Source organism: Delphinapterus leucas, chromosome 9 (genome assembly GCF_059928025.1).
Source record: "Delphinapterus leucas isolate spDelLeu-1000000601 "Yukka" chromosome 9, BTC_Dleu_Yukka2, whole genome shotgun sequence".
In the NCBI taxonomy this organism is placed as follows: Eukaryota; Metazoa; Chordata; class Mammalia; order Artiodactyla; family Monodontidae; genus Delphinapterus; species Delphinapterus leucas.
This window is the reverse complement of record NC_143137.1, coordinates 40,955,319-40,980,548: the sequence shown is the minus strand read 5'-3', so window position 1 is coordinate 40,980,548 and position 25,230 is coordinate 40,955,319. Positions and strand designations below refer to the sequence as shown.

The 25,230-nt window shown below is 43.0% G+C and overlaps 1 protein-coding gene across 6 annotated transcripts in view; it reads right to left on the bottom strand.

Moving 5' to 3' along the window:
* Window positions 1-25,230, bottom strand: part of AOAH (acyloxyacyl hydrolase) — a 166,966-nt gene that overhangs the window by 95,060 nt on the left and 46,676 nt on the right. For 5 of the 6 annotated variants that reach the window (XR_016394296.1, XM_089917519.1, XM_022583292.3 and 2 more), the window contains 7 exons: window positions 23,515-23,574; window positions 17,562-17,632; window positions 8,889-8,949; window positions 7,719-7,789; window positions 6,789-6,837; window positions 4,740-4,788; window positions 2,806-2,900 (listed from right to left, as the gene is read on the bottom strand). Coding sequence is in view for 5 of the 6 variants with exons in the window: in XM_089917519.1 (XP_089773645.1) it covers window positions 2,806-2,900; window positions 4,740-4,788; window positions 6,789-6,837; window positions 7,719-7,789; window positions 8,889-8,949; window positions 17,562-17,632; window positions 23,515-23,574 (456 nt within the window). In the remaining variant the exon portion in view is untranslated. The remainder of the gene's footprint in view (window positions 1-2,805; window positions 2,901-4,739; window positions 4,789-6,788; window positions 6,838-7,718; window positions 7,790-8,888; window positions 8,950-17,561; window positions 17,633-23,514; window positions 23,575-25,230) is intronic. The other variant, XM_089917521.1, reaches the window with a different exon arrangement.

The following is a 25,230-nucleotide window of genomic DNA, read 5'->3' as shown; positions in this document are numbered from 1 at the left end:
TACTCTGAATTCTTTTTCAGGTAGCTTGCCTATTTCGTCTTCATTTATTTGGTTTTGTAGGTTTTTACCTTGCTCTTTCATCTGTAACTTTTTTTTGTCGTTTCTTTCTTTCTTTTTTTTGATGGGTGGTGCTGTATTCCTGTCTTACTGGTTGTTTTGCCTGAGACGTCCAGCATTGGAGTTTGCAGGCAGTTAGATAGAACTGGGTCTTGGTGCTGAGATGAGGACCTCTGGGAGGCCTCACTCCAATTGATATTTCCTGGGGTCTGAGGTTCTCTGTTAGTCCGGCGGTTTGGACTTGGAGCTCCCAATACGGGAGCTCCGGCCCAGCCTCTGGTCTGGGAACCAAGACCCCGCAAGCTTCATGGCATGGTAAAAAAAAAAAAAAAAGGAAGAAAGGAGCAGTACAATATCAAAGAATAAAAAACAAAATAAAATTAGAAAGATAAAAAATATATTAGGAGGGTTTCCCTGGTGGTGCAGTGGTTGAGAGTCTGCCTGCCAATGCAGGGGACACGGGTTCATGCCCCGGTCCGGGAGGATCCCACATGCCGCGGAGCGGCTGGGCCCGTGAGCCATGGCCGCTGAGCCTGCGTGTCCGGAGCCTGTGCTCTGCAGCGGGAGAGGCCATGACAGTGAGAGGCCTGCGTACCTCAAAAAAAAAAAAAAAAAAAAAAAAATTAGGAGAAACAAAACTATAATTGAAACAACTGCAACAAGGTAAAATAAAACCAAAGCCAAAAAAAGCAAAAAAAAGGGGGGCGGGCAACAAGCCAAAAGGCGAGATCACCGGTTGCTGGGGGTTCCTCCCATCTCCTTAGGTGTCTGTGGTCCCCCACTGGTGCCTGGTAGGTGCCCTTGTTGTGAGGAGACGCAAATTCTGCATCCTCCTAGTATGCCATCTTGACTCCACCCCTAATCCCCTATTTTGTTTTTTGAATTTCTTTTTTCATTTTTGCTCTTATAAATAACTCTTTAATGAATACTCATGTACATAGATTCTTGAACAAATGACTCCTTAGTTTTAAAGAGAAATTTTCAGAAGCAGAATTACTTGTTAAAATCACAAACATTATAATGTCACTTTATACATATTGTCAAGTTGCCTGTCAGAGAAGTTCTAGCAACTTAAACTCTCATTAGACATGTCCCTTTCACCATATTCTTGCTAAAAGTAGGCCTTTATCACTTTTTAACCTTTGCTTATTTGACAGATGATAGATGATACCTCATTGTTGTTTTAATTTGTTTTTCTTTGATTACTACTGAAGATGAAACTGTTTTTATATTTATTGGTCACGTTCTTGATCATTAAAAAATTAAATTGTTTTTTCCTTATTGATATGCAGGAACTATTTGTTATTAGAGAATTTAAATCTTGTCTTATATGTTATAAATATTGGTCTAGTTTTTCATTTGTCTTTTAATTTTATGAATTTTGGACATTGTATACATTTGAAGATTTCATGTAATTAAATCTAGTAATAATTTTTTTTGGCTTTGCTTTTATAATACCATGCTCAGGGAGACTGGAATACTTCTTAAAATAATCTTTTTCAGGAAAGCATAAATCTGTTATATTTTCTGAATCTTTGAATGACTGAGAATACATTTCTGTGGCCTTCATGTAGGAACCATATCTTGGCAGCTGGAGCAGTTTTGACACACTATCCTCAAAATGTTGTAGAGGCCGTTCCCCTATTTTCTGAAATTTATCATTGAAAGATAAGTCTGATGTCGAAAGGAATTTTCCTCCTAGTATGTCCCCTGGTTGTTTGTTGGGCTGAATGATTGCAAGATTTTTCTTTATATTTGGAATATAATGGAAAAGCAAGACATGATGAGGAGAGTCTCTTTTATATTCTCTGGAGTTCAGTGGGGTTTTGGATTAAAGTCAAGGATTTCTTCAACTCAAGAAAATTATCTTTTGTTGTTTATTTGGTCACCACTTCCTCTCTGTCTGATGCGTTCTCCTCCCCCAGGTTTCCTATTCAATCTCCTGGACCTAACCTATATGCCTCTTATGTGAGTTCCAGAATTTGGCTGACTGGTTTTCTCACTGTTTTTTACATTGTCCAACTTGCTAGTCAGTATGGCCCTCACATTTTTACATCAGGCCATTATTGTTTCACCTAAAAGTAGTCTTCCCTAACCTCAGATTGTTCCTTTTTCATGAGTATAATCTCCTCACATTATTGTTGAGAATCTGGATTTAATATCTTACAAAATTCACTTTCCTGTAGCAAGCTTTTTTCAAGAGTTCTTTTCTTTGGAGACCATGAACATTTTTTCTATGTTCAAATGTTTCTCTGTTTGCTCATTTTACAAGGGAGGTCTGTGTTTGCCCAGTTTTAGAACTTGGGAGAGGTTCCATCAGAGAGTATTCAGGTTCATGTCTGATTTCTTCAGTGTGAGAAAAGGGATCAAAGAAGAATGTATAATTCTTGTAGTTTAACTTCCCTGGATCAGCGTTTTCATTTTACAGGAGGTTGAAGAGAGAACTACATCCCGAGGTGGCTGTACAACAAGGGCTTCCCCACTATGCCCAGGTTTCCTTTCCACCCGGCAGGGGCACCATCCTCCTTCTCTAATGGACGAGACAGCTCTTGTTATGAGCCTGTTGTTCTTATCACAGTGTTTGAACTGAACTGAACTGAAATGGCTATGGATGTGCCTTTGATGGCAGATTGTGCTGAGAAGGGAAATTTGCACCTGTTTGGATCTGGCATCACATTTATAGAGAGCAAGGGGGAAACAAACACAGAGGTCAGCACATCCCGCATGATTACTGCCCAAATTACTTACCAAAGACATCTGTGAAGCTGTGATCCAATCGGGAGGGATGTGAAAATGAGCCCCAGCTGAGTCTCCCAGCAAAATGATTCCCCTGGGCTGTGAACCTAGGTGGCACAATTTATTTGCATTATTTATGGAGCCTCCAGCTTGGGTAGTTAGGTGAGCACATACCCTGGTGTGTATTCTGTGCATAGAGCATCGTAACAGTGATGCGTTGCCACTTTTCGAGTGTTGGAGAGTGAGCGGCATAGCATTTAGGAGCTGAATGAGATTTCCAGGCCATTGAAACTTGCCAGCTAAGCTGTGCAGATGCAGGTGTGCTTCCTAGCTCAGCATAAAACAAACACCTGTGCAACATCTTGAGTGAATGATAGATGAATAAAAGCATCAAAACTTTATCTGAACTCAGAAATATGCCCTAAATTTTGGTTCTGAAAATTGCTTCCTTGGAAAACACACTCATTTCTGTTAATATCCACTTTAGGAATTAGTAATCTCATGGAGCAATTTTGATTTTTTTCAAAGATGTTATGGTCTTTTAATGTCCTTAATCTATATATACAAAAGCACTGGATGGACAATCATGGCTGATTAGTGGGGAGATGGAGAGATAAAATCTCTATGCAGCCCTATATGTTTGGAGGTTAAGAATCACTTAATCTGATTCTAAGGCCCATCTACACGAATCATTCATCCATGGGGGATACATGAACTCTTCCAAATCCCTTAAGATCCTGAAAGAATCAATCAGTGCCTCTCAGAGTCAGAGAAGAGAGCCTACTTCCTCCACCTCCAAAGGCCCCAAATCAAGCCGAGGATGGCCCAGCCTCACTCCAGCAGCTCCCTATCTCAGGACTTTGTGACAGCTAGCACAAATGGGGACTGAGAAGGCCCAGGACATTGAGGAGGGGTTGGGATTTGGGGAATCCAAGAGGCTTCCCACAGTGAACCCAGAGCCTCACACCAGCATTTCACTTAGATCTGAGTTTACTTATTCATTTGTCTATTTGTTAATGCATTCCTTTATTCATCCAACAAGCATTTCTAAACTGCATTACTATGTGTCGGGTCCTTACATTTTCTACCTCCATCCTGTCCTTCTAATAGCTTACAGACAATTAGACTTTAAGCTGGTTGAGGGCAAGGACTGTATCACGTCTGCTCATAAAAACTCAGAGCCAAGTATAGTCCTTGGTGCATAATAGGAATAGGTGTCCAGGAAATATCTGTTGAATGAATGAATGAATGAAATGCTTCTAAATGTTAGGGGAAAGCATTGTCTAAACATAAAACAGTGATGCTACCATAGGGTCTTGTTTGAGACCCTTTGGGCATCACCAGGACCAGGTTTTCAGTACTATGTGGGTGGTAATAGGTTCCTCCTAAGAACACTGGTAGCCCAGGTGTATGTGGCATTGGGCATTTAGAATATAGAGCTTTTGGTCAGGTATTTTTTGGAACTCTCAATGGCTATTGCTTGGAGGTCTCCGTCAAGTCACCCAGATATGAGTCTTTAGCCCAGTCGACACAAGGACTCTGTCAGTACAAGTCTAGGCGTCTGACCTTGTAGTGTATTGAGGAGGACACAGAGAAGACTGAAAATTATCACCTCCACTTATTTTCTTATTTGGAGAAGTGCTGGATTTCAGTTACCCTGTTATCTATCTTACAGCCTTTTCTAATATTATCATTAAAGTTTCCAATTCCCTAAAAAAGGAATCTATTAAACAAATTCAGTTTTGCTTTGTCTTGATTCTGCCTCATTTGTCTATAATCTTTTTCATGTCATTTTCTAATTTGTCACAAAAATAAATGTAAATTGGTCAACATTATGTTGTAGCATCAGGCACTTCCTCACTTGGATGGCCTGTTTGCTTCAATCTGACTCAGACTAGAAAAGAATATTCTATTGGAATAAGTACACTGACTTTTACAATTCATACCTTCACAGAATTTCTTCTCATATGGAATTCCATCTTTTGGATCAACACCCTTTAAGAGAAATGATGAAATTAGCAGCTTGCTTTTAAATTTATGAGACACAAACACAAAATCCTTCCCAAATGGCTTTAAAAGCACAAAAACAAATCAGTAGATAAAATCCTTTAAAGTCTCTTGAGCCCTTAATCCAACATAGCAACATCCTAGGTAAGTGAATTGGGCTTTTAGGAACTGGGGGCAGGAATAAGGAGAGATCCAGAAACTGGACCATCTTGTTCAGAAGGATGCAGGGCAGGGCTCTGGGTGCTGGTAGTATCACCCGGAGGGCGCATAGAGGGTCCATTCAGTGACTGGGACACAGGGGCAGACTGGGTTCAGCGGTCTCTGAGTTGGAGCTCTAAGTGTCCTGACACCTCCGGTGCCTAAGGGTTGATGCTTCTAGAGCAGAGATTCTCAACAGGGCTGCTTTTGAGGCACCCCTCCCCCACCCCTGCCCCACAGCCATCCAAAGGGACATTTGGCAATGCCTGGAGACATCTTTGGTTGTTACAATGGGGGGAGGGGGAGCTACCGGCATTTAGTGGGGAGAGGCAGGGATGCAACTGACCATCATACAATTTACAAGGCAGCCCAAACCGTAAAGAATGATTCCAAATGTTGATATGATGAGACTGAGAAACCCAGAAGTGAGGTTGAGCCTATGAGTGGGACAGCGTCACCACAGCTGAGGGCACTTCCTAACACTTAAAGCTAAGTCTGTGCATTAGTGGAGCAGCTGGTCCTTGGAAGGTTTGAGCAGAGTCTGGATAACTTTAAAAAAATTAAAATATATATATATAATTTTTTTTCTTTTGTTTGCCAAACTCTGGTCTGGAGAGCACTGGCATTCCACTAGATATTAATGGTATTAACAGTATTTTAGGAAGAAAGAAGCTGATGGTCAGAGATGTACTGGAAACAGTGTGTTCACTGTCTTGGCCTTGGGGACTCCCAACATGCATTAAAACATTAAAGGTGCTGAGAAATTCAGAAGTAAAGAAAACTGTTCAGGCTTATTTGACCCAGTACTTTCCGAACTTTGCTATAGCGCCCCTCCTCCCTTACCTCTTAACCTCCCACTCAACACTGGAGTACTTGGACACAGTTTGGGAAATGTTGGACTTAGTGATTGTAAAGTCCTCTCTGAGTTTATGATTTTGTGATTCTGTGAGTCATTTTTCCTCCATGGAAAGGGATGGGTATGAAGGTCATGTGTCTTTCTCCTATTACTGATGATAAACGCTGAGTCTTGGCTTCCTGGCCTCCTGGCGGATTTCCACTGGTCTAGCACAGTCTCTTATTGGCCTTCCTTATGTAGGTGGGCTCCCATGTCAGAGGCAGGGATGGGGTCATGGAACCAAGACAGCAGCTTCACACACTAATAACCCCCCATGTCCTCCAACATGACAACTAAGCTTGACTTTATCGAACAAGAGCTGCCTTGGGGGTCTTGACACCTTGACACCTTAAGATCTAGGGGACATGTCTTCCCCTCCTCATGAAAAGGCAGTGTGACTGATGATAGGGTGGGTGGGTAGGGCTATACCAGGATACAATCTGTCTTGCTCTCCATATCTCAGAAGAAATGGACTGTCAGTGTCCTGGAGAGAGGAAACTGTTTACAGGAACTTTCTCCTCTTCGTCCAAGCAGACAAATTAGGCAACCATTCAGAGGCAATTGATCTTGAAGCTGGAGAATCTTAAACTTCAAGGCTCCTTGTTTGTACGATCCCTGCCTGTGTGAGTGCTGGGAGCCATAGAGTGTTTTAGGTGGAGAGGAGCCAGGCTGCACTCAGAACAATATTTCTACATAAGCACTCCTGGTAAATTGGAAAAGAGATCTCAGAAGAAAGGGACATGAATTTCCAAGACTCCAGGAATTTGTTAATATTTCTTTTATTGTTCTAATTAATTATATTTTTATTCTTGATTTTGTATTTGTATTCTTGATTTTGTATTTGAGGAGGACGGAAAGCAAGAGAACAGGGTTAAATTTGAATTTAGTCTCTTACCCAAATGCCATTACAGTTTGAATCCTGATGTGTATCCCAGTTGTCTGGCCTACGAAGAAAACATCAACATTGGTCTTTGGCATGTATTTATCACTCTGAATGTCAGCTTCACAAATGAAGGAATGAATGAATGAGTGCTACACCAAGTGTCTTCGATAGACGACAGTTTCTTCAGGGAAAAGTGCCGTACACCATTGTGTGTTGTGGCACACAGAAGCCTCACTTGGCCTCTTTGCCATTCTCTTGGCTTTGGATGTTTGCTGGGAACTGTGGACCAAATGCAGTCTTTTCACAATTGACTATATTCATGGGAGGTATTGTTGTGGAATGATGCTGATGGGAATAATGAACACATCTGCAGTCCATTTCATTTAGACAGGTGACACCATTAAAGTTATGCCTCTAAAGTCCCAAACATCTGGTTAATGCTTCCACACTGTAGTCACAGCTAAGATGAAGGCTGGCATACCCAGTTTGAAGTCTGAGATGTGACTGACTGAACATCAGCCTGGGACTAAAATGTGACCTATGCTCTGCTCTCTGCCCCCGTCGCCCTCCTCCTGGTGGAAGAGGCTACTCTTTCTGGGCCCAGGGCTGCCTGTAGAACTCGTGCAGGAGGCTGGATAAACGTCCACAATAACCTGTCTACTCACGTGTTTCTCCCACTAGACTGTGAACTCCTCGAGGGGAGGCCTATTTCTATTTGTTTACCACCCAACATGATGCAGAGTGCTTGGCAACGCTCGATGAGCATTTTCTGGGCAAATGAATGAAAAAACACTGTTTTTTCATTGCGCTTTACTTCAATTAGGACATGGAGGTCCCTTCTCTCTGTAAGCATGAATCCCCTAGGCTGAGGGAGATAATTATGCCTTCTGCCTCCTTTTCAGAAGGTAATTTTCAACATCAGTGACCAGCAGAGACCGTTACCTTCTGCCTGGGTATGCCATCTTGTTGCTGTCGTTACAGTCTCTCCCTCGCCAGTGAGAGCCCCGCAGTGTCTGAAATTGAAGAGCACACACAGGAAGGGTCAGTTCTGCTTTGACGTTATCCACAGTGAAGGCCAATCAGAGCTGTCTGAGGGGTGCTGACATCTGCCATTTTAAATCCAAATACAGGCTAGGAACACTAGAGATCACTAAGAAAATTAAGATGATGTGCTGAGACCTCCTGTGTGAGGTGAAATGTAATACGGTGCCAGGGCCAATCACAGATGAAGTGTGTGTGTATGTGAGAGTGTGTGTACGCGTGTGTATATGTGTTGTTGGGTGCGTGCTGATATGTGAGTGTATGGGGGTGCATGTGTGTGAATGTGCATGCATGTGGGCACATGTGCATTCACATGGGTTGTTATGTGAATGCATGTTTTATACACGTGTCTGTGTACATGTGTGTTCATGTGTATGCATCTATGTGCACTTCCACAAAGAGTAGGACCATCCAACTCCCTGAACTTTCTCTATCAAAGGCTCCAAAACAATTGGTTTATTTGGTCCAGTCATTAATCATTTTGCTGGATAATCTAAAAGACCTCTAGCCAAACGGGTTAGTTGTGTGGATTTATTATATTTTTGACATGTCTGATTTGAAAGAATCAAGAGTCATGATAATGTCAAACAATGTTTTTATTTCTCACATTCCCAGGTAGAGTATTTGAGATCCCACCTACTTTGGAGAGTTTGTGACATCTGTTGCTTGCTTGAATTTCGCAGAGAACATTCTGACATCCTAACTGTTCTAAATCTAACATGTGTACACAGACATAAACACACACACACACGCACACACACACACACTTTAAGTTAAAATACGTTTCAGAATTTTGAAAATAATTCCCAACACATTTCAAGATAACTTATCCCCGTGGAGAATTCCAGCTGGGAATGGCTTTAGGAAACGAAAACAGTCTAGGACTAAGATCCACTTTGATGGTCCATGTATTAGTAAGATACCAAAAAGTCTGTAAACATCATAAAATGGTGTATTATCACATTAATAATACATTCAAATGGCATTCAATCTTGTCTTATTAAAGGAAAGAAATTTATAGGAAGCGACGCAATATTTAGCAAACATCTGGTTAGTCTTAATGATACTTACTGGGAAAACACTGTATTTGTCTGAATCTACATCTTTGAATGGTAAAGAATTTTGTATAGCCCTAAAAGAAAAAAAACACCTGGTGAGCTAAGAAAAAAAAAATGGTGTTTGTGAAAACAAATAGAGACATTTTTAGATATGGCTGTGTTGAGTTTATGTGACAGAACCCCATTCTAAAAATAAAATTAAGGACCTAAATAAAAATTTTAAAAATAAAATGAAAAGTACCAGTCAAACTTTGCTCATCCCTGCTCTCCACTCAACAGAACTATTTTCTCTCTGACTTTTTACTTGACCTATACGGGGAGTTAAAATATAATGAACTCAAGTTTTAGAGGGCATGGGATATGGCTGTTCAGGTCCTCAGGAAAGAACCTACATTTTTGGTCCAGTCAACGAGCTCAGTACTACAGATTTTACACAGTTTACACATTCTGTGATGGAAATCTTTTCTTAAGATTCTCCTCTTTTAAACCACTTATTCTGAGAATCTGAAAATTTAGTTGTCACTCCCATTCAAGAGCCTGGGGAACCAAGGGCTCTGTTGTGATTGATGACCAAGCAATTCATGCCAAAACCATGGACACACCCCCGAGTGAGGATTTCCCCTGAGATCTCACTACCAGACTTTTTCCAGCTTCCAAAGGCAAATGCTGTTTCCCTCTAGGAAAATCACTTACAGAGTAGCAGGGAAGTGCCATGATATGGCAGGGTGAGGTTATTCTTGGAGCCTAGAATATAGAGGGAGTAACATGACCCTTTATAGGATTTAGTAAATGGTCTTTTGAATCAAGAGCTTCTCAGCAGTTCTGAGAGTCTCAAGTCAAGTGAATTCAGCCAAAGCCAGCATGGAGCCTAATTGGTGGTATGGAGCCTGTCTTATGAGCTCTGAGATGGTGGACCCACCACAAGTCCACATTAATAGACCTCTTGAGAGATGATATCTCCTGTAAGACTAGGTAGTTTTCTCCCATGTACATATTTGACCTCTTGGATAGCTATTTTATGTTTCTAGATGAGAAAAGGAGGGAAGACACAGAGGGAGAGGGAGATGGAGAGAGAGAAAGAGAGGACGAACAGACCCAAAGAGCTATATTTTCAGTCTGAGAAAAGGTTCTGGGTGAAAGGTCTCACTGAGGATGACAAAGCTACCCCTTTCCACCTTTGCCATCTCGGGGATGAGAGTTTGTCCTTGAAGGAAGGAACAATGAGTTGTCTCTAGAATTAGAAAATTAGTTCATTAAATTAACCTTTACCTGCTTATTTTAAAGGCTCAGAGTGACTAACCAAAACCATACATTCTAGACACGAGAGGGTAGATTGGTCATCAAAAGTCACATAAATTGCAATTTACATAAACTCCACAATCCCTTATTCACAGCCCCCAGATCCAAACAGGTCTGAACACCAAGAGTTGTTTCTTATTTTCAACTTCGCAGCTAACACATTTGGTGGCAAAACTTGACCCAAACTGGTCTAAGGCAATTCATAAGCTATACCTTATTTAGTGTGACTATCCATATATTTCATTGCTGATATATAAATTTGTTTGATTAGGAGGTGCTGGGAGTGTTAGGTGAGTTATGGTATATAGTATGTTACTTTCTTAAAATCTGAATTTGAAATCACATCTGGCTCTGTTTTGGATAAAGCATTGTTGACTTTCACTACTATTACTTCTGCAAAATTGCATCTAAACTTGATAACTTGTGTATCCTTACAGGTATCTGGTTGTAAGCCGAAACATTCATTCATTCATTCATTCATTTATTCATTCCACAGCTATTTTTGAAGTCCTTGCATGTGCCAGTCATCATATGAGATATTAGGGCTGAATGTAAGATGCATTTCCTATGCTAGAAGAGCTTAATGATGGGTGGGGGGAAACAAGGCATCAACAGATAACCACAGTGCTATGGAGAAAATTCTATAAGAGGGTTGTGCACGTGGAGGGAAAACACTCCTAACTCTACACAGGGAAGGAGGTGATCTTAAGCTGGAAGCTAAAGGATGAGAAAGCATTTTCAAAGCTTTGGGTGATGGGTGTGGGTGCTCTAGTAGGAAGGAAAAGTATGGGAAGCCCCCTAACATTGCTCTAGGTTCTGAAGTTAGACTCCTTGGATTTGAATCCCAGGTCTGTCGTCTACTTGGTATGTAACTTTGGGCAACTTATTTAATCTGTTTGTACATCTGTTACCTCATTTGTAAATGGGGCCAGTGTCAGTACCTGTTTCCTAGGGCTGTTGCAAAGACTGATAGCGTTGTTACGTGTGAAGCAAGGAAGACCTGTGCCAAGCATGTGATAAGTACTCACAAAATATTAGCTCTTTTCATTATGTGCAGTGCTAACAGTTATTCCAAGGACGGTTTCTAGGATTGGGCAAACAGGAATCAGGTGTCTGCTCTTATGACATTTTAGTTTCTGGAGACCTCTCGAATCCAATCCATGGACTCTCTTCAGATTTTCAGATTCCCAGCCACACAATGTTCTGTCCAGTTATGCGTGCCCACTATTTTTAGGTATTTTTACCGTAAGCACCTTTGCAGCAAGCATTTCTGCTGTAAACATTTTCACTGCATAACTAGTTGGCCATAAGACAATTTTGCCATAAAAGGTGAAACGACTGGTTGATAGTTTGTTTTGATGCGCATCATACAAAAATCATGAGAGATGATGATGATTTGCCCCAGGAGCTGGTTTCTGATTTTGAAGCACACTACAATGGAAGAGAAAGACGTTGAGGGCCTGAAAGTTGCAGATTTGAACTCGCATTGCCCATAGAACTTTGGAATGTTTATCAACAGACATTTTACAAGATGCCAAGAACACAACAGTGTAGAGGCTTTCACAGCACAATACAAAGCTTAGGTATAAACATGCATCCTAGTATTTGGAAACCGATACCTCTCCTAACGAAGGAAGAAATCTTAGCAAAAAAGAAAAAGTGTGATGCCAAATGAGGAGAAGAATCAACAAGAAAAAACAGTGTGTAAAATACTAAGAATGAAAAACCTGGAAGACAAGTGCTTATGTACAAGTCACGAAATAAGATCAGTCATTTGCGCAGTATTGCCATGAAATATACACACACTTTAAATACATTCAGATGTTCTGTATTTAGCAATAAAGTCTCTTTAATTTTGTAATTCATTTTTTATGTTTCATGATGTCCTTCTTAATGTCACTTTTAGTTTTCATTGTTTTATCCTTTACAGCAAAATCATGGCTAATTAGTTACATGGCAAAAATGTTTTTGGCAGCAAGGCTGTCTAAGGCAGAGAAACTTACGGTGAAAATACCTAGAACCCCAGTTACCAGGTTGGCTGGTGCAGCTAATCACCTGCTTGCTGCTCCTGCCCTATGACTATCTGGGGTTGGGCTAGCAGCCTTGACCCAGGGAGCAATTGTGATTGCAGCTGAATGGCATTCGTTACATAATGGTGAGCTATTCAAGTTCAAAGTGCCTAAAATTATGTCATGAAACTGGGGCATTACAACAAAAGAAAACTAGGGAGAATAAAATTTCCATGTGTATCTGCCTCATATTTGAGTCCCAGGCAGTACTCCAGGGCCAGCATGACTCTGTTTCATATGCGTGTGGATGCGTTATGTGCATCCCTGTAAGATAAAATGAGAGCAGAGAAAACCATGGAAGGACACATCCTGACGTATTTACACAGCTCACCTTGTGGTGGGGACAAGGACGATGTGGGAGGAAAGAGCATGGCAGGGGCAAGAAGGAACAAATGAAAAAAGGCAAAGAATGATGAATTAAAAGCACGGTTAGGGCTTCCCTGTTGGCGCAGTGGTTGAGAGTCCGCCTGCCGATGCAGGGGACACGGGTTCGTGCCCTGGTCCGGGAAGATCCCACATGCCGCGGAGCGGCTGGGCCCGTGAGCCATGGCTGCTGAGCCTGTGCGTCTGGAGCCTGTGCTCCGCAACCGGAGGGGCCACAACAGTGAGAGGCCCGCGTACCGCAAAAACAAAAAAAAAAAACAAAAAAAACACAAAAACACAGTTAAGGTAAGATAAGATAGTCTGTGTGAATTTATGTGAAATAATACATATGTGGGTTCATGCATTTGGAAATTCAATAAAAAGAATAAATTATTAAGAGGGGACCCTCCTGTCCTACCACTGCTACAATAGAAAATAGGCAGTATATAGGCACTGTGAATTCTGATCAAAACAAAAGAACCAAAATCTTGGTTGCCCCATGGTAGTAGCCTGGTATCCTAATCATTTGTTTTTCTAATAAAGTAGTGCTTTTTCTTTATTTATTCCCTTGTTTCTACAGAGTCCCTACTAAAACTAAGCACTGTGGGAGGAACCAGGGATAAAAGGTTTACCAAGAAATGGTATCCCTGCTCTCCAAGAGCTGTCGGTGGGGGTGGGAGACTGATGGGGAAGCAGCCAGAGAAGAACAGGGTGCAGGAGCAGGTACCAGCGAGCATGGAGTATGGAGGAGGCTAGCCAAGCGACCGGAGCTAGGCTGGGAGCTGGAAAGCTGCCCATGGGTGGAGACACCTCCATTGGCTTTTTTTTTTTTGCAATTGACAAGGAAATTCAGTTATTTCTGAGATATACATTTTAAAGTAATAACTAGAATTATAACTTATAACATTATACCAGAACATAGAAGACTTTTAGAAATTTCATGTAATGTCTGAAACATTTATATTAACATATTTCCATACAAATAACCCCAAGAAAGTTTAGTATTAGTTGTTTTTTTGTTTGTTTGTTTGTTTATACTGCAGGTTCTTATTAGTCATCAATTTTATACACATCAGTGTATACATGTCAATCCCAATCGCCCAATTCAGCACACCATCATCCCCACCCCACCGTGGTTTTCCCCCCTTGGAGTCCATATGTTTGTTCTCTACATCTGTGTCTCAACTTCTACCCTGCAAACCGGTTCATCTGTACCATTTTTCTAGGTTCCACACACATGCGTTAATATACGATATTTGTTTTCTCTTTCTGACTTACTTCACTCTGTATGACAGTCTCTAGATCCATCCATGTCTCAACAAATGACTCAATTTCGTTCCTTTTTATGGCTGAGTAATATTCCATTGTGTATATGTACCACATCTTCTTTATCCATTCGTCTGTTGATGGGCATTTAGGTTGCTTCCATGACCTGGCTATTGTAAATAGTGCTGCAAGGAACATTGGGGTGCATGTGTCTTTTTGAATTATGGTTTTCTCTGGGTATGTGCCCAGTAGTGGGATTGCTGGGTCATATGGTAATTCTATTTTTAGTTTTTTAAGGAGCCTCCATACTGTTCTCCATAGTGGCTGCATCAATTTACATTCCCACCAACAGTGCAAGAGGGTTCCCTTTTCTCCACACCCTCTCCAGCATTTGTTGTTTGTAGATTTTCTGATGATGCCCATTCTGACTGGTGTGAGGTGATACCTCATTGTAGTTTTGATTTGCATTTCTCTAATGATTAGTGATGTTGAGCATCCTTTCATGTGCTTCTTGGCCATCTATATGTCTTCTTTGGAGAAATGCCTATTAAGGTCTTCTGCCCATTTTTGGGTTGGGTTGTTTGTTTCTTTAATATTGAGCTGCATGAGCTATTTATATATTTGGGAGATTAATCCTTTGTCCGTTGATTCGTTTGCAAATATTTTCTCCCATTCTGAGAGCTGTCTTTTCGTCTTGTTTATGAAGGCATTAGACCAAACAGGATGGGGACAAGAGAGGCACAGAGCCAGAAAGGCACTCTTACTGGAGGGGATTTTAGGGAAGGATTATGTAACAGAAGACACATAGGTCTTTGTCTCTACCACCTGCTGACTGTGCTAGTGGGTCAAGCATTAAATAAACTAGAACCGACTTGCTCATCTGAAAGTGAGGCTCCGAGTCAAGGGACAGGCAATGTTGTGGCTCTGAGCCTGACCTTTATAACCAGGCTGCTGGGTTCAAACATCATATTTATCCATAACTAGTTCTGTGACCTTGGACAAACGGCTTTACATCTTTAAAAAGGGGACCAAAAAAATGTTGTCTGTCTAACAGGGTTGCATTTATAAGAGTTCCTGGTGCAGAGACAGTATCAGATAACTTTTACTTGTCATTATTATTACTGAGCCACAGGTTGTTTTAAAGAATAAACGAGGCTGCATTTAAATGTGCTTTATAACCCATGCAGCACTGAATAATTCATGACCCGGTACGAATTATACTAGAAGCACAATGATTTTTAGAAAGAAGAAAAACATACTGCTTTTGCTTTTTCATGAAAAAATTTCCCTTTGAAATTGGGCCAGGAAAATCCCTGGCCACAGATGCTCTTGAATTCAGGTTTTCAAAGGTGGTTCAATTGAAGAGTTGTCGTTTTAGGTCCTGAGGGCCCACGTTTGGTTTGACACAGAAAATGCAATGATGCTTTCAGCAAGGAGGGGACAGCGGTCTCGATTCAACAAGAGCTAAGCATGATGAAATGGTCGGGGGCTTGGGACCTGGCTGCATCTTAGCCTCCCTCACTTTCTTTCATGTCCGATATTTCCCCTCTACTCCTCATGTCCTGATGGTCTCTGCCTCCACTTCTATTCATGAAAAGCGGGATTGATAAATATTCCAGGATCCAAGTCCGCACTTTGCACAGTTGGCTTGCAGGAGCTTATGTGGGCAGATGAACCAGGAAAAGTTTTTAAACTCTTGGATCCCTAAGAGGCTCTGAATGTGGGTCAGATGCACAGCCGCCTCCTCTCCTGAGATACTTTCAAAGCAGACGGGGGATGTTCAATGAGTTTAGCGTCCGTGAAGCTCATGAGATGAAGGATGGAGGAACATAGGAAAAGTGCCTCTATTGTGGGTTGAACTGTGTTCACCAAAAAGAAATGTTGAAGTTCTAACCCCTGCTCCCTGTGAATGTGAACTTACTTGGAAAAAGGGTCTTTGCAGATGTTACTGAATTAAGATGAGGCCATAAGAGTGGACCCTAATCCAATATGACTGGTTGCAAAAGGAATACCAGACACACAGGGAAGACGGCTATATAAGAAGAGGGAAGCAGAGATTGGAATGACACAGCTGCAAGCCCAGGGTTGCCAAGGATGGACGGGCACCACCAGAAGCTAAGAGGCAAGGAAGGATTCGACCCAGAGTCCCCGAGGGAATCTCAGAGGGAGCAGAGTCTCAGAGGGATCTGGCCAACACCTTGCTTTCAGACTTCCAGCCTCCAGAACGGGGAGAGAATACATTTATGTTGTTTCAAGTCACCTAGTTTGTGGTATTTTATTACAGCAGCCTTCGGAAACCAATACAGCCTCTCAGTCCAGATGTTCAGCCTGACTGTCACCTCTGGGGAGTTCTTCCCTCTAACTCCCCACCATGAGAACCAGGCTGGACCGGAATGCACTCAAGTGATAGGAACTGCCTATGGGAGAGTGAGAATAAAAGCAGCAGGGGCCAGGGCAGACCGAGCGGTCTCTGTGAATGTCTCACAGTGAAGGAACATTATTTTGAGTCATTAAAGCGTCATCTGTACAGGTAGCATCTGCGGTCTGCCTCCTGAAATAGAATGTGAGAGCGCTAGGGAGGACACAGTCAACCAGGAACCTAGGAACATGCCACGCTGCCCCACCAGGTCTCAGGCCAAGGAGTCTGCATTTTTAAAACTTTCCAAATGGGTCTATAGCTTGAGTTTCAACATGGGGAAACTGAAGCTCAGAGACATTAAGTGGTTCAAGTCTTCAAAGTTGGCTCAAGAGGCAGCATTGCACAAGAGTCAAGAAAGTGGATGTTTCCAAAGAACAAGTGGGGTCCAATATACCTGGGGGTGTATCTTGGGTCCTCATGGCTGGGAGGAGTTACTTCTGTAAGACTCAGTTTCCTTCTCTGCAAAATGGAAATAATGATAATCCCTACTTCACGGAATTGTGAGAACTCAGTGCAGAAGTGCATTGAAAGTTCAGCATCTGGACCCCAGAACAGTGCCATACACGGCCTGGCAGCAGCCTCTGCCACAGTCGCATGGGAAGCAGCCGAGTGGAAGGTGGACCTATGCTATTTTGCCGCTTAGTCCAACATGCCTCGCAGGACTGTTCCACCTTTTAATGTTTTGGACGGTGATTACTATAACACCCAGCATAACCTCAGACTCAGAGTGCAGCTGGAGGGAGCATGGGATTTTAAACGGAGACAGGAGGGCTTGGGAACTTTGGACAGTGTCTCTGTATTAGGAATCCTGTTCATACAGGGCAGAGCTAGATTTTCTAGGTAATAGGTTGGGCTCTGTGAAAAAATGGTCCTTTTCCAGCCTTGTGAGTGCGTTGTTCTAAAGATGCTCAAAGAGTCCCTGGCCAACCTTGTCTGTATCTTACACAGCAAGGAGGAGATGTCCTGTCCCCAGGTGCGGTGCGAGCATGCACTGAGCCACTCACAAGTCTCACTGGCAGGCAGGCTGCATTCCAGTCCGGGGCAGTAAGTCAGGTTGGAGGTTCAAAGATGCTGGTATTCAGTATATTTCCAAAATGATTTGTTCTGAGCTAATTTGTCTTCTAGTTTCTGTACAAGTCGTGAGCAAGAAACACTTTCACTTTCAGAAAGATGCCTTTTAACTTGAAGATCATTTTAGTCATTAGAAAACAGGGACAACCAAAGATGCTATCCCCTGCCAGTGCTTAGGAAGGGGAACTTGTATACGTACAATTTAATCCTCTGACAGATCTTGGCCAAAAATGGGAGTGAACAAATATCAGAACCACTTCTGGAATATGTCTGGAGAGAAGAACAAAAACAAAAAGAGTTGTTTAGTTCAAGGGATGATTTTCCAACTTCTCAAGGCCCTTCCTCTCCTCTTGGCTCCACAGTTTGGATTTCTGGACTCTTCTTTCTCCAGAATCTGGGTCATTTTAGTTAACTAAATTTACCTCTTGTTCCTGTTTCCACGCTCCATATTCATTCCACCTGTGTGCCTTTGTTCATGCTGGCTCCTCAGCCTGAAGGCTTCCCCTTCTCCCCCAGCCAGCTAGTCCCACCTTCATCTCTTTTCCGCCTCTTCCCAAAAGGGTCTGGCCCACCTTGGTCCATTCTACTCAGACAACGTTCCTCTCCTCACTGCCCTCAGTGGCTTTAAAAAAGGATTTGAAAATAAAGACTGTTTTCAAATAAAATAATTCCTTCCTGTTATGAGATAAAATAAAGACTAACGGGAGAGACACTGGCTTAGGAAGAAGGAAGAAGGAAGGTCCCTTCCCTGGGGGAGGCGGGGTAGAGGAAGGAGGGGTGTGTAGATGAAGTTCCTCAAAGCTTCCCGAACAAAGGGATTTCAAACAGCAGTTTCCATAAGACTCTAGCTTGTGGGATAAATTAAAAGCCCTGGCTTTTTACCAAGTAATGATTTTAGAAAGATTGCAGTTCCCTTGATGCTTTTCTCAGACAAAAGAAAAAATCAACAGGGTAGAAAATGTAAGGAAGCAGCATTTATTAACAAAGGGAGAGATAGTTCGCTTTTCAAAAGTTCGCTTCACACCACTTTGTTTCTGTGAAAGACCTAGGTTACTACCTCCTCACGAACTGAAAGAAATCCAAAGAAGTTTTTTTGCTCTCACAACAAAAAAATGCAAAAAGCAAAAATAGGGCTCCCCGGGTGGCGCTGTGGTTGAGGGTCTGCCTGCCGATGCAGGGGACACGGGTTCGTGCCCCGGTCCGGGAGGATCCCACATGCCGCGGAGCGGCTGGGCCCGTGAGACATGGCCGCTGAGCCTGCGCGTCCGGAGCCTGTGCTCCGCAACGGGAGAGGCCACAGCAGTGAGAGGCCCGTGTACTGCAAAAAAAAAAAAAAAAAGCAGAAATAACGTTCATCGTTTGTTTTTCAGGAGCCAGTGGAGAGGCAGCGAGCACCCTGAACAGTGAGAGGGGCACCGCCCAGCTCCTTCCCCAGAAACCACACTGAGCATCTCAGCATCAGGCCACCATAGCTTTGAACTGTGTCTGTGAGCCTCTGTGCTTGATCTCAGTTTATCTTGTGCATCTGTTAGCAAGATGTGTCCTAAGGTAATTGCTTCTTTGCCTTAGGGAAGACTTCATAGGAATGCTTTACTTTTGGATAGCGGGGAAACCTGTAGTGATTCCCTCTAGCCCAAAAAGTTCTTCAGATGGCTGTGAGTGGTATTAACAGCGTTGGTAATATTTTGACACTAGCAAAGGTGAACAGGTAACCTTTTCTGGTTATACATGAGGTTTTTAAGGATCTTCAGGATGCCTGCCCAGCTTTCTAGGATGAGGAAAAATGCTGAGTAGCATGAAAGATTTGGAGACAGAAAAGACTGTCCTTGTTGTCATGCAGCTTACTGTCTAGTGGAGCGTCGGGGTGAATAGCGCAGCTCTTAGCATGCTCTGTGATGTCCGTGGTGGTCCAGGCATTAATACGGCTTTCTGGGAACTGGAGGAGGAGGCAGGCAAGGACCCAGAAATCAGATAGGAGGCAGGTGGGAAGGAAGCGACAGATGCTCTATGCTTTTCAACTCCAAGTACAGCTTGCAGACTTGTTACAAATGTAATTCATGGGCTCGCCCCAATCTAGTAAATCAGAAAGTCTGGGGTAGGTCCCAGGAATCTGTGTTTTCACAGCCTCCCCGTCATTTTGACGCTCACTAAGGTTTGAGAACCACTGCTCTAGGTTCTAGCTGATGAAAGTGTGATCACAAACCAGGAGCACTGAGGCCAGCTGGGAACTTTCAGTACTAAAGTCTCTGGCCCCAGATTCAGTTGACCTGCTGAATCAGAATCTGTATTTTAACAAGGTCCCAGGTGGCTGGAGTACACACCAAAGCTGGAAAAGCACGCCGCTGGTAGAGGGAGCTCCCTTGCAGTGCTGTGGGCACATGAGCTGGGCCGGAGTCCTGGGGGACTGCCAAACATTTCAACCTGGCTGGAGTATAAGGAACTGGGAGAACACGGTGAACCATGGAAGGAAGGAGACATTAGGACAAGCCTAGGACACTGCACTACGTGCTATCTTGAGGACAGTGGGGAATCCTGGAAGGTCTTAAGCAGAGGGATCACATTTGTATTTTGGAAAGATATCTCTGCAGGTGACATGAAGGCCTCGAGGAAGCAATATGGGACAGAGAGACCTGCTGGCAGATAAGGATCCGAGACGTGATTCCGGGGTTTCTAACCTCAGCACCACTGCCATTGGGTCCTGAATAATTCTTTGTCGTGGGCTGTCCTGTGCATTGTAGGATGTTTAGCAGAATATCTGGCATCTAGCCACTATATGCCAGCAGCCCCCAAATGTCTCCAGATGTTGCCAACGTTTCCAGGAGAGGGGGAGGGAAGACAACATTGCCCCTGGTTGGGAACCACAGATGTGAGGTGGGAGGGGGAGGATGGTGGTGCAAAGGAGGGGTGTTTAGAGACCTGATAACTGATTGAGATGAGCAGTGTAGATACACTGCAAAATAAACACCAGCGTGCAATTATACCCAACATTGGTGGCAATTTGGAAAGAGACACATTCTAAGACCCAGAGTCAGACTGCATTTGAATGTGTGAGCTACTTCTTTTAATATTCACTTTAGTCTGAAGGCCTTGGTCTAATGAACGTAATGGCAATGTAGATTTTAACACTGATGATAACCAATACATTAAAGAATTTATACAACAGCCTGATAATTACTATACAAGGGATACAATGGAATAAAATGTTATAATTGCACAGCTGTTCACTGTCAAAATTCAGCCTGAAGGCTGCAGCTGCCTTTGACATTCACTGTGCAGAAATTAGATCTAGGATGTGGGCAATAGATGATGCAACTTGTCCAGGGACCCCCAGAATTCCCTCTGTTTGATCATGCAGCCTTTTCATCACACAGTATGGGAAGGACTAACCTCTTCTTATAAACTTGCAAAGGGAACTTAGATGGACATAGAGCAACAGCGCAGAGGTCCTCACTTGCACGCTTGACAGCCCCTTCCTTTCAATTCAAACCTTACTAGATAGAGGCAGAATGTGGGCTGTCATTAACTCAGCAATGGATTTAAAACATCACATCTGACTGCATGTAATCCCATCTAAAATGAAAGCCTCAAATCCGGGCTGTCCCTGGGCACAGGAGTCAGGCAGCATCATTATTTTGCCATCTGTTTAACCAGCTTCTGCTTGCATCTGGAGCTTTCCCACCCCAGGATGTTAAGTGAATACAGAACAACAAACAGGGGTTGAATAAATGGAATGAGGTGGATGGGGTAAATAGAGGGTCAAAGCGGGAGCATAACATCTCTTCTGTATACAGCCAATTTAAGATTGAATTTTTGTGTGATGAAGGGCTTTTAAACCATTCCTGTGTATTATTTTACTTGAATTTAACTTGGATTATTTTACTTGGGGCAAGTTTGAACAGCAGCAATTTTTAAAGGCTTTCCAGATGGTTCTGTTGAGTAGGTAGGTTGGAAATCAGGGCCATCACGTACAGCAGTACAGGTTGTGCACTACAAGATTCTAATATTCACATAGCCTGTGATGTGAATGGTGCTTCCTGAAATTCAGTACTGAGGAGGTCTGGTTGAGAGCTATTGGAATAGTGGAAGGGGTAGAAACTTGGAAGAAGCTAAATCTGGATGTAAATGATGGGTTTCTCACTTATTAGCTATGTGGAGTGAGGGAATTACTTAACCTCTCATCCTTAGTCCTCTCATCTGTAAAATGGGGTTGATAACAGAGATACGCTATCTACTTTGTAGGAGTTTTTGTGATAATTAAATAAATTGATGCCATGACTCAGGTGCTCTAAACCCTCAGATGCTTAGTGTTCTGCCAAATCCACGAAGACCCCCCGAGGAGTCTCTCGGGACCTCCTTGAGAGGCAGATCTTCTCTGGAACATTCCATTCCCTTCAGTAACACTAAACTCTTCCCCAGTCTGGATTCTCCATCTGACAGGCTGTGCTGAAATGACATGCAACCTATTCTGTTTCTCTCCACATTCTGGCTAGGTCGGCAGTTACGTCAACCATCACAATGGAGTTAATTGCAGCCAATATCGTCTGAGCAGTTTTTCAAGATGCTTATTTGCATTTCCTGATTATTTTTTCCCTGATAGCTTTAATCTAGAGAGTAAATAAGTTGGAGGAGGTTTTTGAGGAGTTGTGTTTTTTTTTAATTGGTGAATTGTTCAGTTGATTTTTTTTTTTTTTTTCTGGCTTCTTGCAAGTCATGATTGGAATCCTGCCCCATGAATTATGCTCGCAATTCTGGTGACAGAAACGAAAAATTATAAAATCCTAATTAGTCTTTGAGTTAATGCCAAGGCAGTTTGTACTAGTGAAGTAAACGATGTCCTGAGAATAAGTTTTTAGATGCATGTTGAGAAGAGTAAGAGAAAAACGGTATTATTCTCCAGTCTGTTTAGAGTTCTGAAGGTGGTGGTCAAGGGTTTCATGTGATGTTTCAGTTTCTTATTCAATAACTTAAGCAGATTAGCTGAACCAGCTATGGTTGGCCTTTAATTATTCACTGAATTAAATAATAATTGGAGATGCAGGCATTGTGATTGATTAATCAATTGTGCAGAAATGCCCGCATACTGTCATGCAACGTGTATCAGCCTTGTACATCAAAATCCATGTGCCCCCCACAAGTAGGGTTGCCAAATAAAATATTGTACTGGACATACTTATACTAAATAATTATTCATTATTTATTTGAAATTCAAATTTAATTGGGCATCCTCTGTTTTTATTTGTTAAGTCTGACAAACCAAGCCATGAGGAATTTTCCTCCCCTTTATTTCCATGTTACCAAATCAATACTACTTTGAATGTATTGAATCAGGGCCAGTAGGGAGAAGCCAAGGACGAAGGCCATGCCCTCTCATCTCTGATGAATGCTTCCTTCCTGCCAGGACTGCTAGCATTAGGGAGACACTGTTCTTTGAAGGTTTACCTTTCTGCTTCCTCTTCAACTGGGGCTGATTGGCCACCAGGGCCCAAGTCAAATACTTGACTTAATGATAACTGATTTGAACTAGGCATTCTGTTGAATAAAACTATGATTGCAAAGAGGAAAAATTAGAGGAAAAGAATAATAATGGTGATGATTTTAGCTGGCATATATAGAGTGCTAGATAAGTCCCAGGCATGATACCAGACACCCCCCACACATAAACTCTCTTAGTCCTGACATCCATGCTTTGAGAAAGGAACACTGTTATTGTCCCTACCTCACTGATAGGGAAACTGAGGCTCAGCCTAGATCACATATATAGAAAGTGGAGAAGCAGGAGGATACAGCCTCCTCCAATACGGTCTACCTGAGGGCAGCAGTTCTCAACAGTGAGTACCAGAGGATATGTGGCAATGCCAGGAGACATTTTTGGCTGTCACGACTATTGGGGGGGTGGGTGCTGGCACCTAGTGGGTAGAGGACAGGGATGCTGCTAACATCCTACAATGCCCAGGACGGTGCCCACAACCGGAGTTGAGAAACGCTGCTCTAGAGAGAAGAGAGGAGAAAAAAGAGGAAGGGGCTCATATTCCTATTCCAACCCAATTGAACTGTGGCGTGTTGTGTTGTGGGTTTGTGTCCGGGGTAGCCCCTGGCCTTTGGAGGTGAACGTGCCAAGGAAAACACTGGCATTCTCCCCGTTGGTTGCTTACCAGAGTTGGGGATTTCTTGACAATCTGTCTTGCCTTCTCTAGTGTCAATTTCCACGACTCCTATAAAAATTAAGTTAGACAATATTACAACTTGTGTCTTATCTTTCCTTTCTCCGTGTTTTCCAAAGTTAGTTTTTTTAAGTTCGTAACCTAGCAATAAAGGAATTATTCCATAAATTTCTGATAAAATAATTCACAAGAAAGCAATTTCATGTTAATAACTCTCTATTAAGGGATTTGCACTGTGCCAGATGCCACGCTAAGCACTTCACAAATATTATCTTATTTAATCTTCACAGCAACTCTGAGATATATGACCTTTTTACAGATGAGGAAATTAAGATGCAGAAAAGCTAAGAAACTGTCTGAAGATCTCAGAGCCAGTGTCCAACAGAGATGTCATCTGAACCTCTGTCTTCCTGCCCGCTATGCTAAACTTAGTAACTTGCTTTTGGATCTGAAAGCCTCAGGGCAGGAGGTGGTCGACAGACAACCTGAGTGCCTTGTGCTGCAGGACAGAAGCACGGATGACAGCTGCTCTTCGAGCTGACTCCACCTCTTGTTCACCTCTTCTTCTCCTGCTTTGACATCCCCGTTTCTAGAGCACCCAAGGGCATCTTCTGAGTTTATGTTGCAAGTATAAAGGGTTAGCTAATTATTACCAATAACTTTTGTTGTGGAGCTCCATATCTGTGTATTTTTGGGAGGGTTGGGAGAAAAGTAACCTGGGGCAGGGGGTGGGGGAGGGGAAGTATTCGCTCCCAGCACTGCTTCCCAGAGCTTTGGTCCCCCCTCCTCAAATGTCCTGACCCCGCCATACTCCTCCTCAGGCTGTCTCCTGTGTGGCCCTAATAGAACTTGGGTGATGGTTTACATGCCTGTGTTCAAACTCCAGCTCTGCTGCTGACTAGCTGTGAATCCTTAAGCAAGTTATATTCTGAGCCCCTCAGTATCCCCAGAATTCCTTGACATATACGAAAGCCCTATTTTCATTATCTGCAACGTGGGAATTATAGCTACTGACCTCATAGCGTGCTGTGAGGATTACAGGACATCATGTCAGGCCTCTAGTCCAGGGCCTACCCTGATAGCCCCTGCTCAGTCATTGATAGTTTGATTGGAAAACTGTCTTTCAGCCCCAGCTATCCCCTCACCCAAATCAGTAGGGAAGCTGAGGTTCAGGGAGAGTGCCATAGTTCTCAGTCCAGGTAACTGGGAATGTTGTCCCTTCACCTAAGCAGAAAATACAGGTACTGGGATAGACTTGGAGCTGGCTGGTCAGCAGGAGAGGCCTCTTGGGAGGTGCTGGCCTTTGTTCAGGAGTTGAGTCCCTACATGACCATTTTGCGTGTTCTTCACCCTGGGAGATGCCTTCCTCCACCATGGAGCCCCGTGTGTTCTGAAGACCTCAGCCACGTTGTGTGTACGTGAGTGGAGGTGTGACTGCTCAGTGGGAGCCTGGGTTAGAATGAATTTTCCAGGAGGTTATTTAGGAAGGAGGGGGGCGGAGCCAGCTGCAGCTTGCGCCCCATGGGCTGGCTCTGAACCCCTCTCCCTAGTGTCTGCCCCAAATTGTATTCCACCTGCTCAAGTTCAAAGGATGGCAAACCACGGCTCTTGTCTCACAGGCAGCAGGCCCGCTGACAGCTAAGAGCGCACGTTAGCAACTTGAGAAAAGAAGTTTCTCTCCAGGTAGGTCTTGTGGCCAGTATGCGC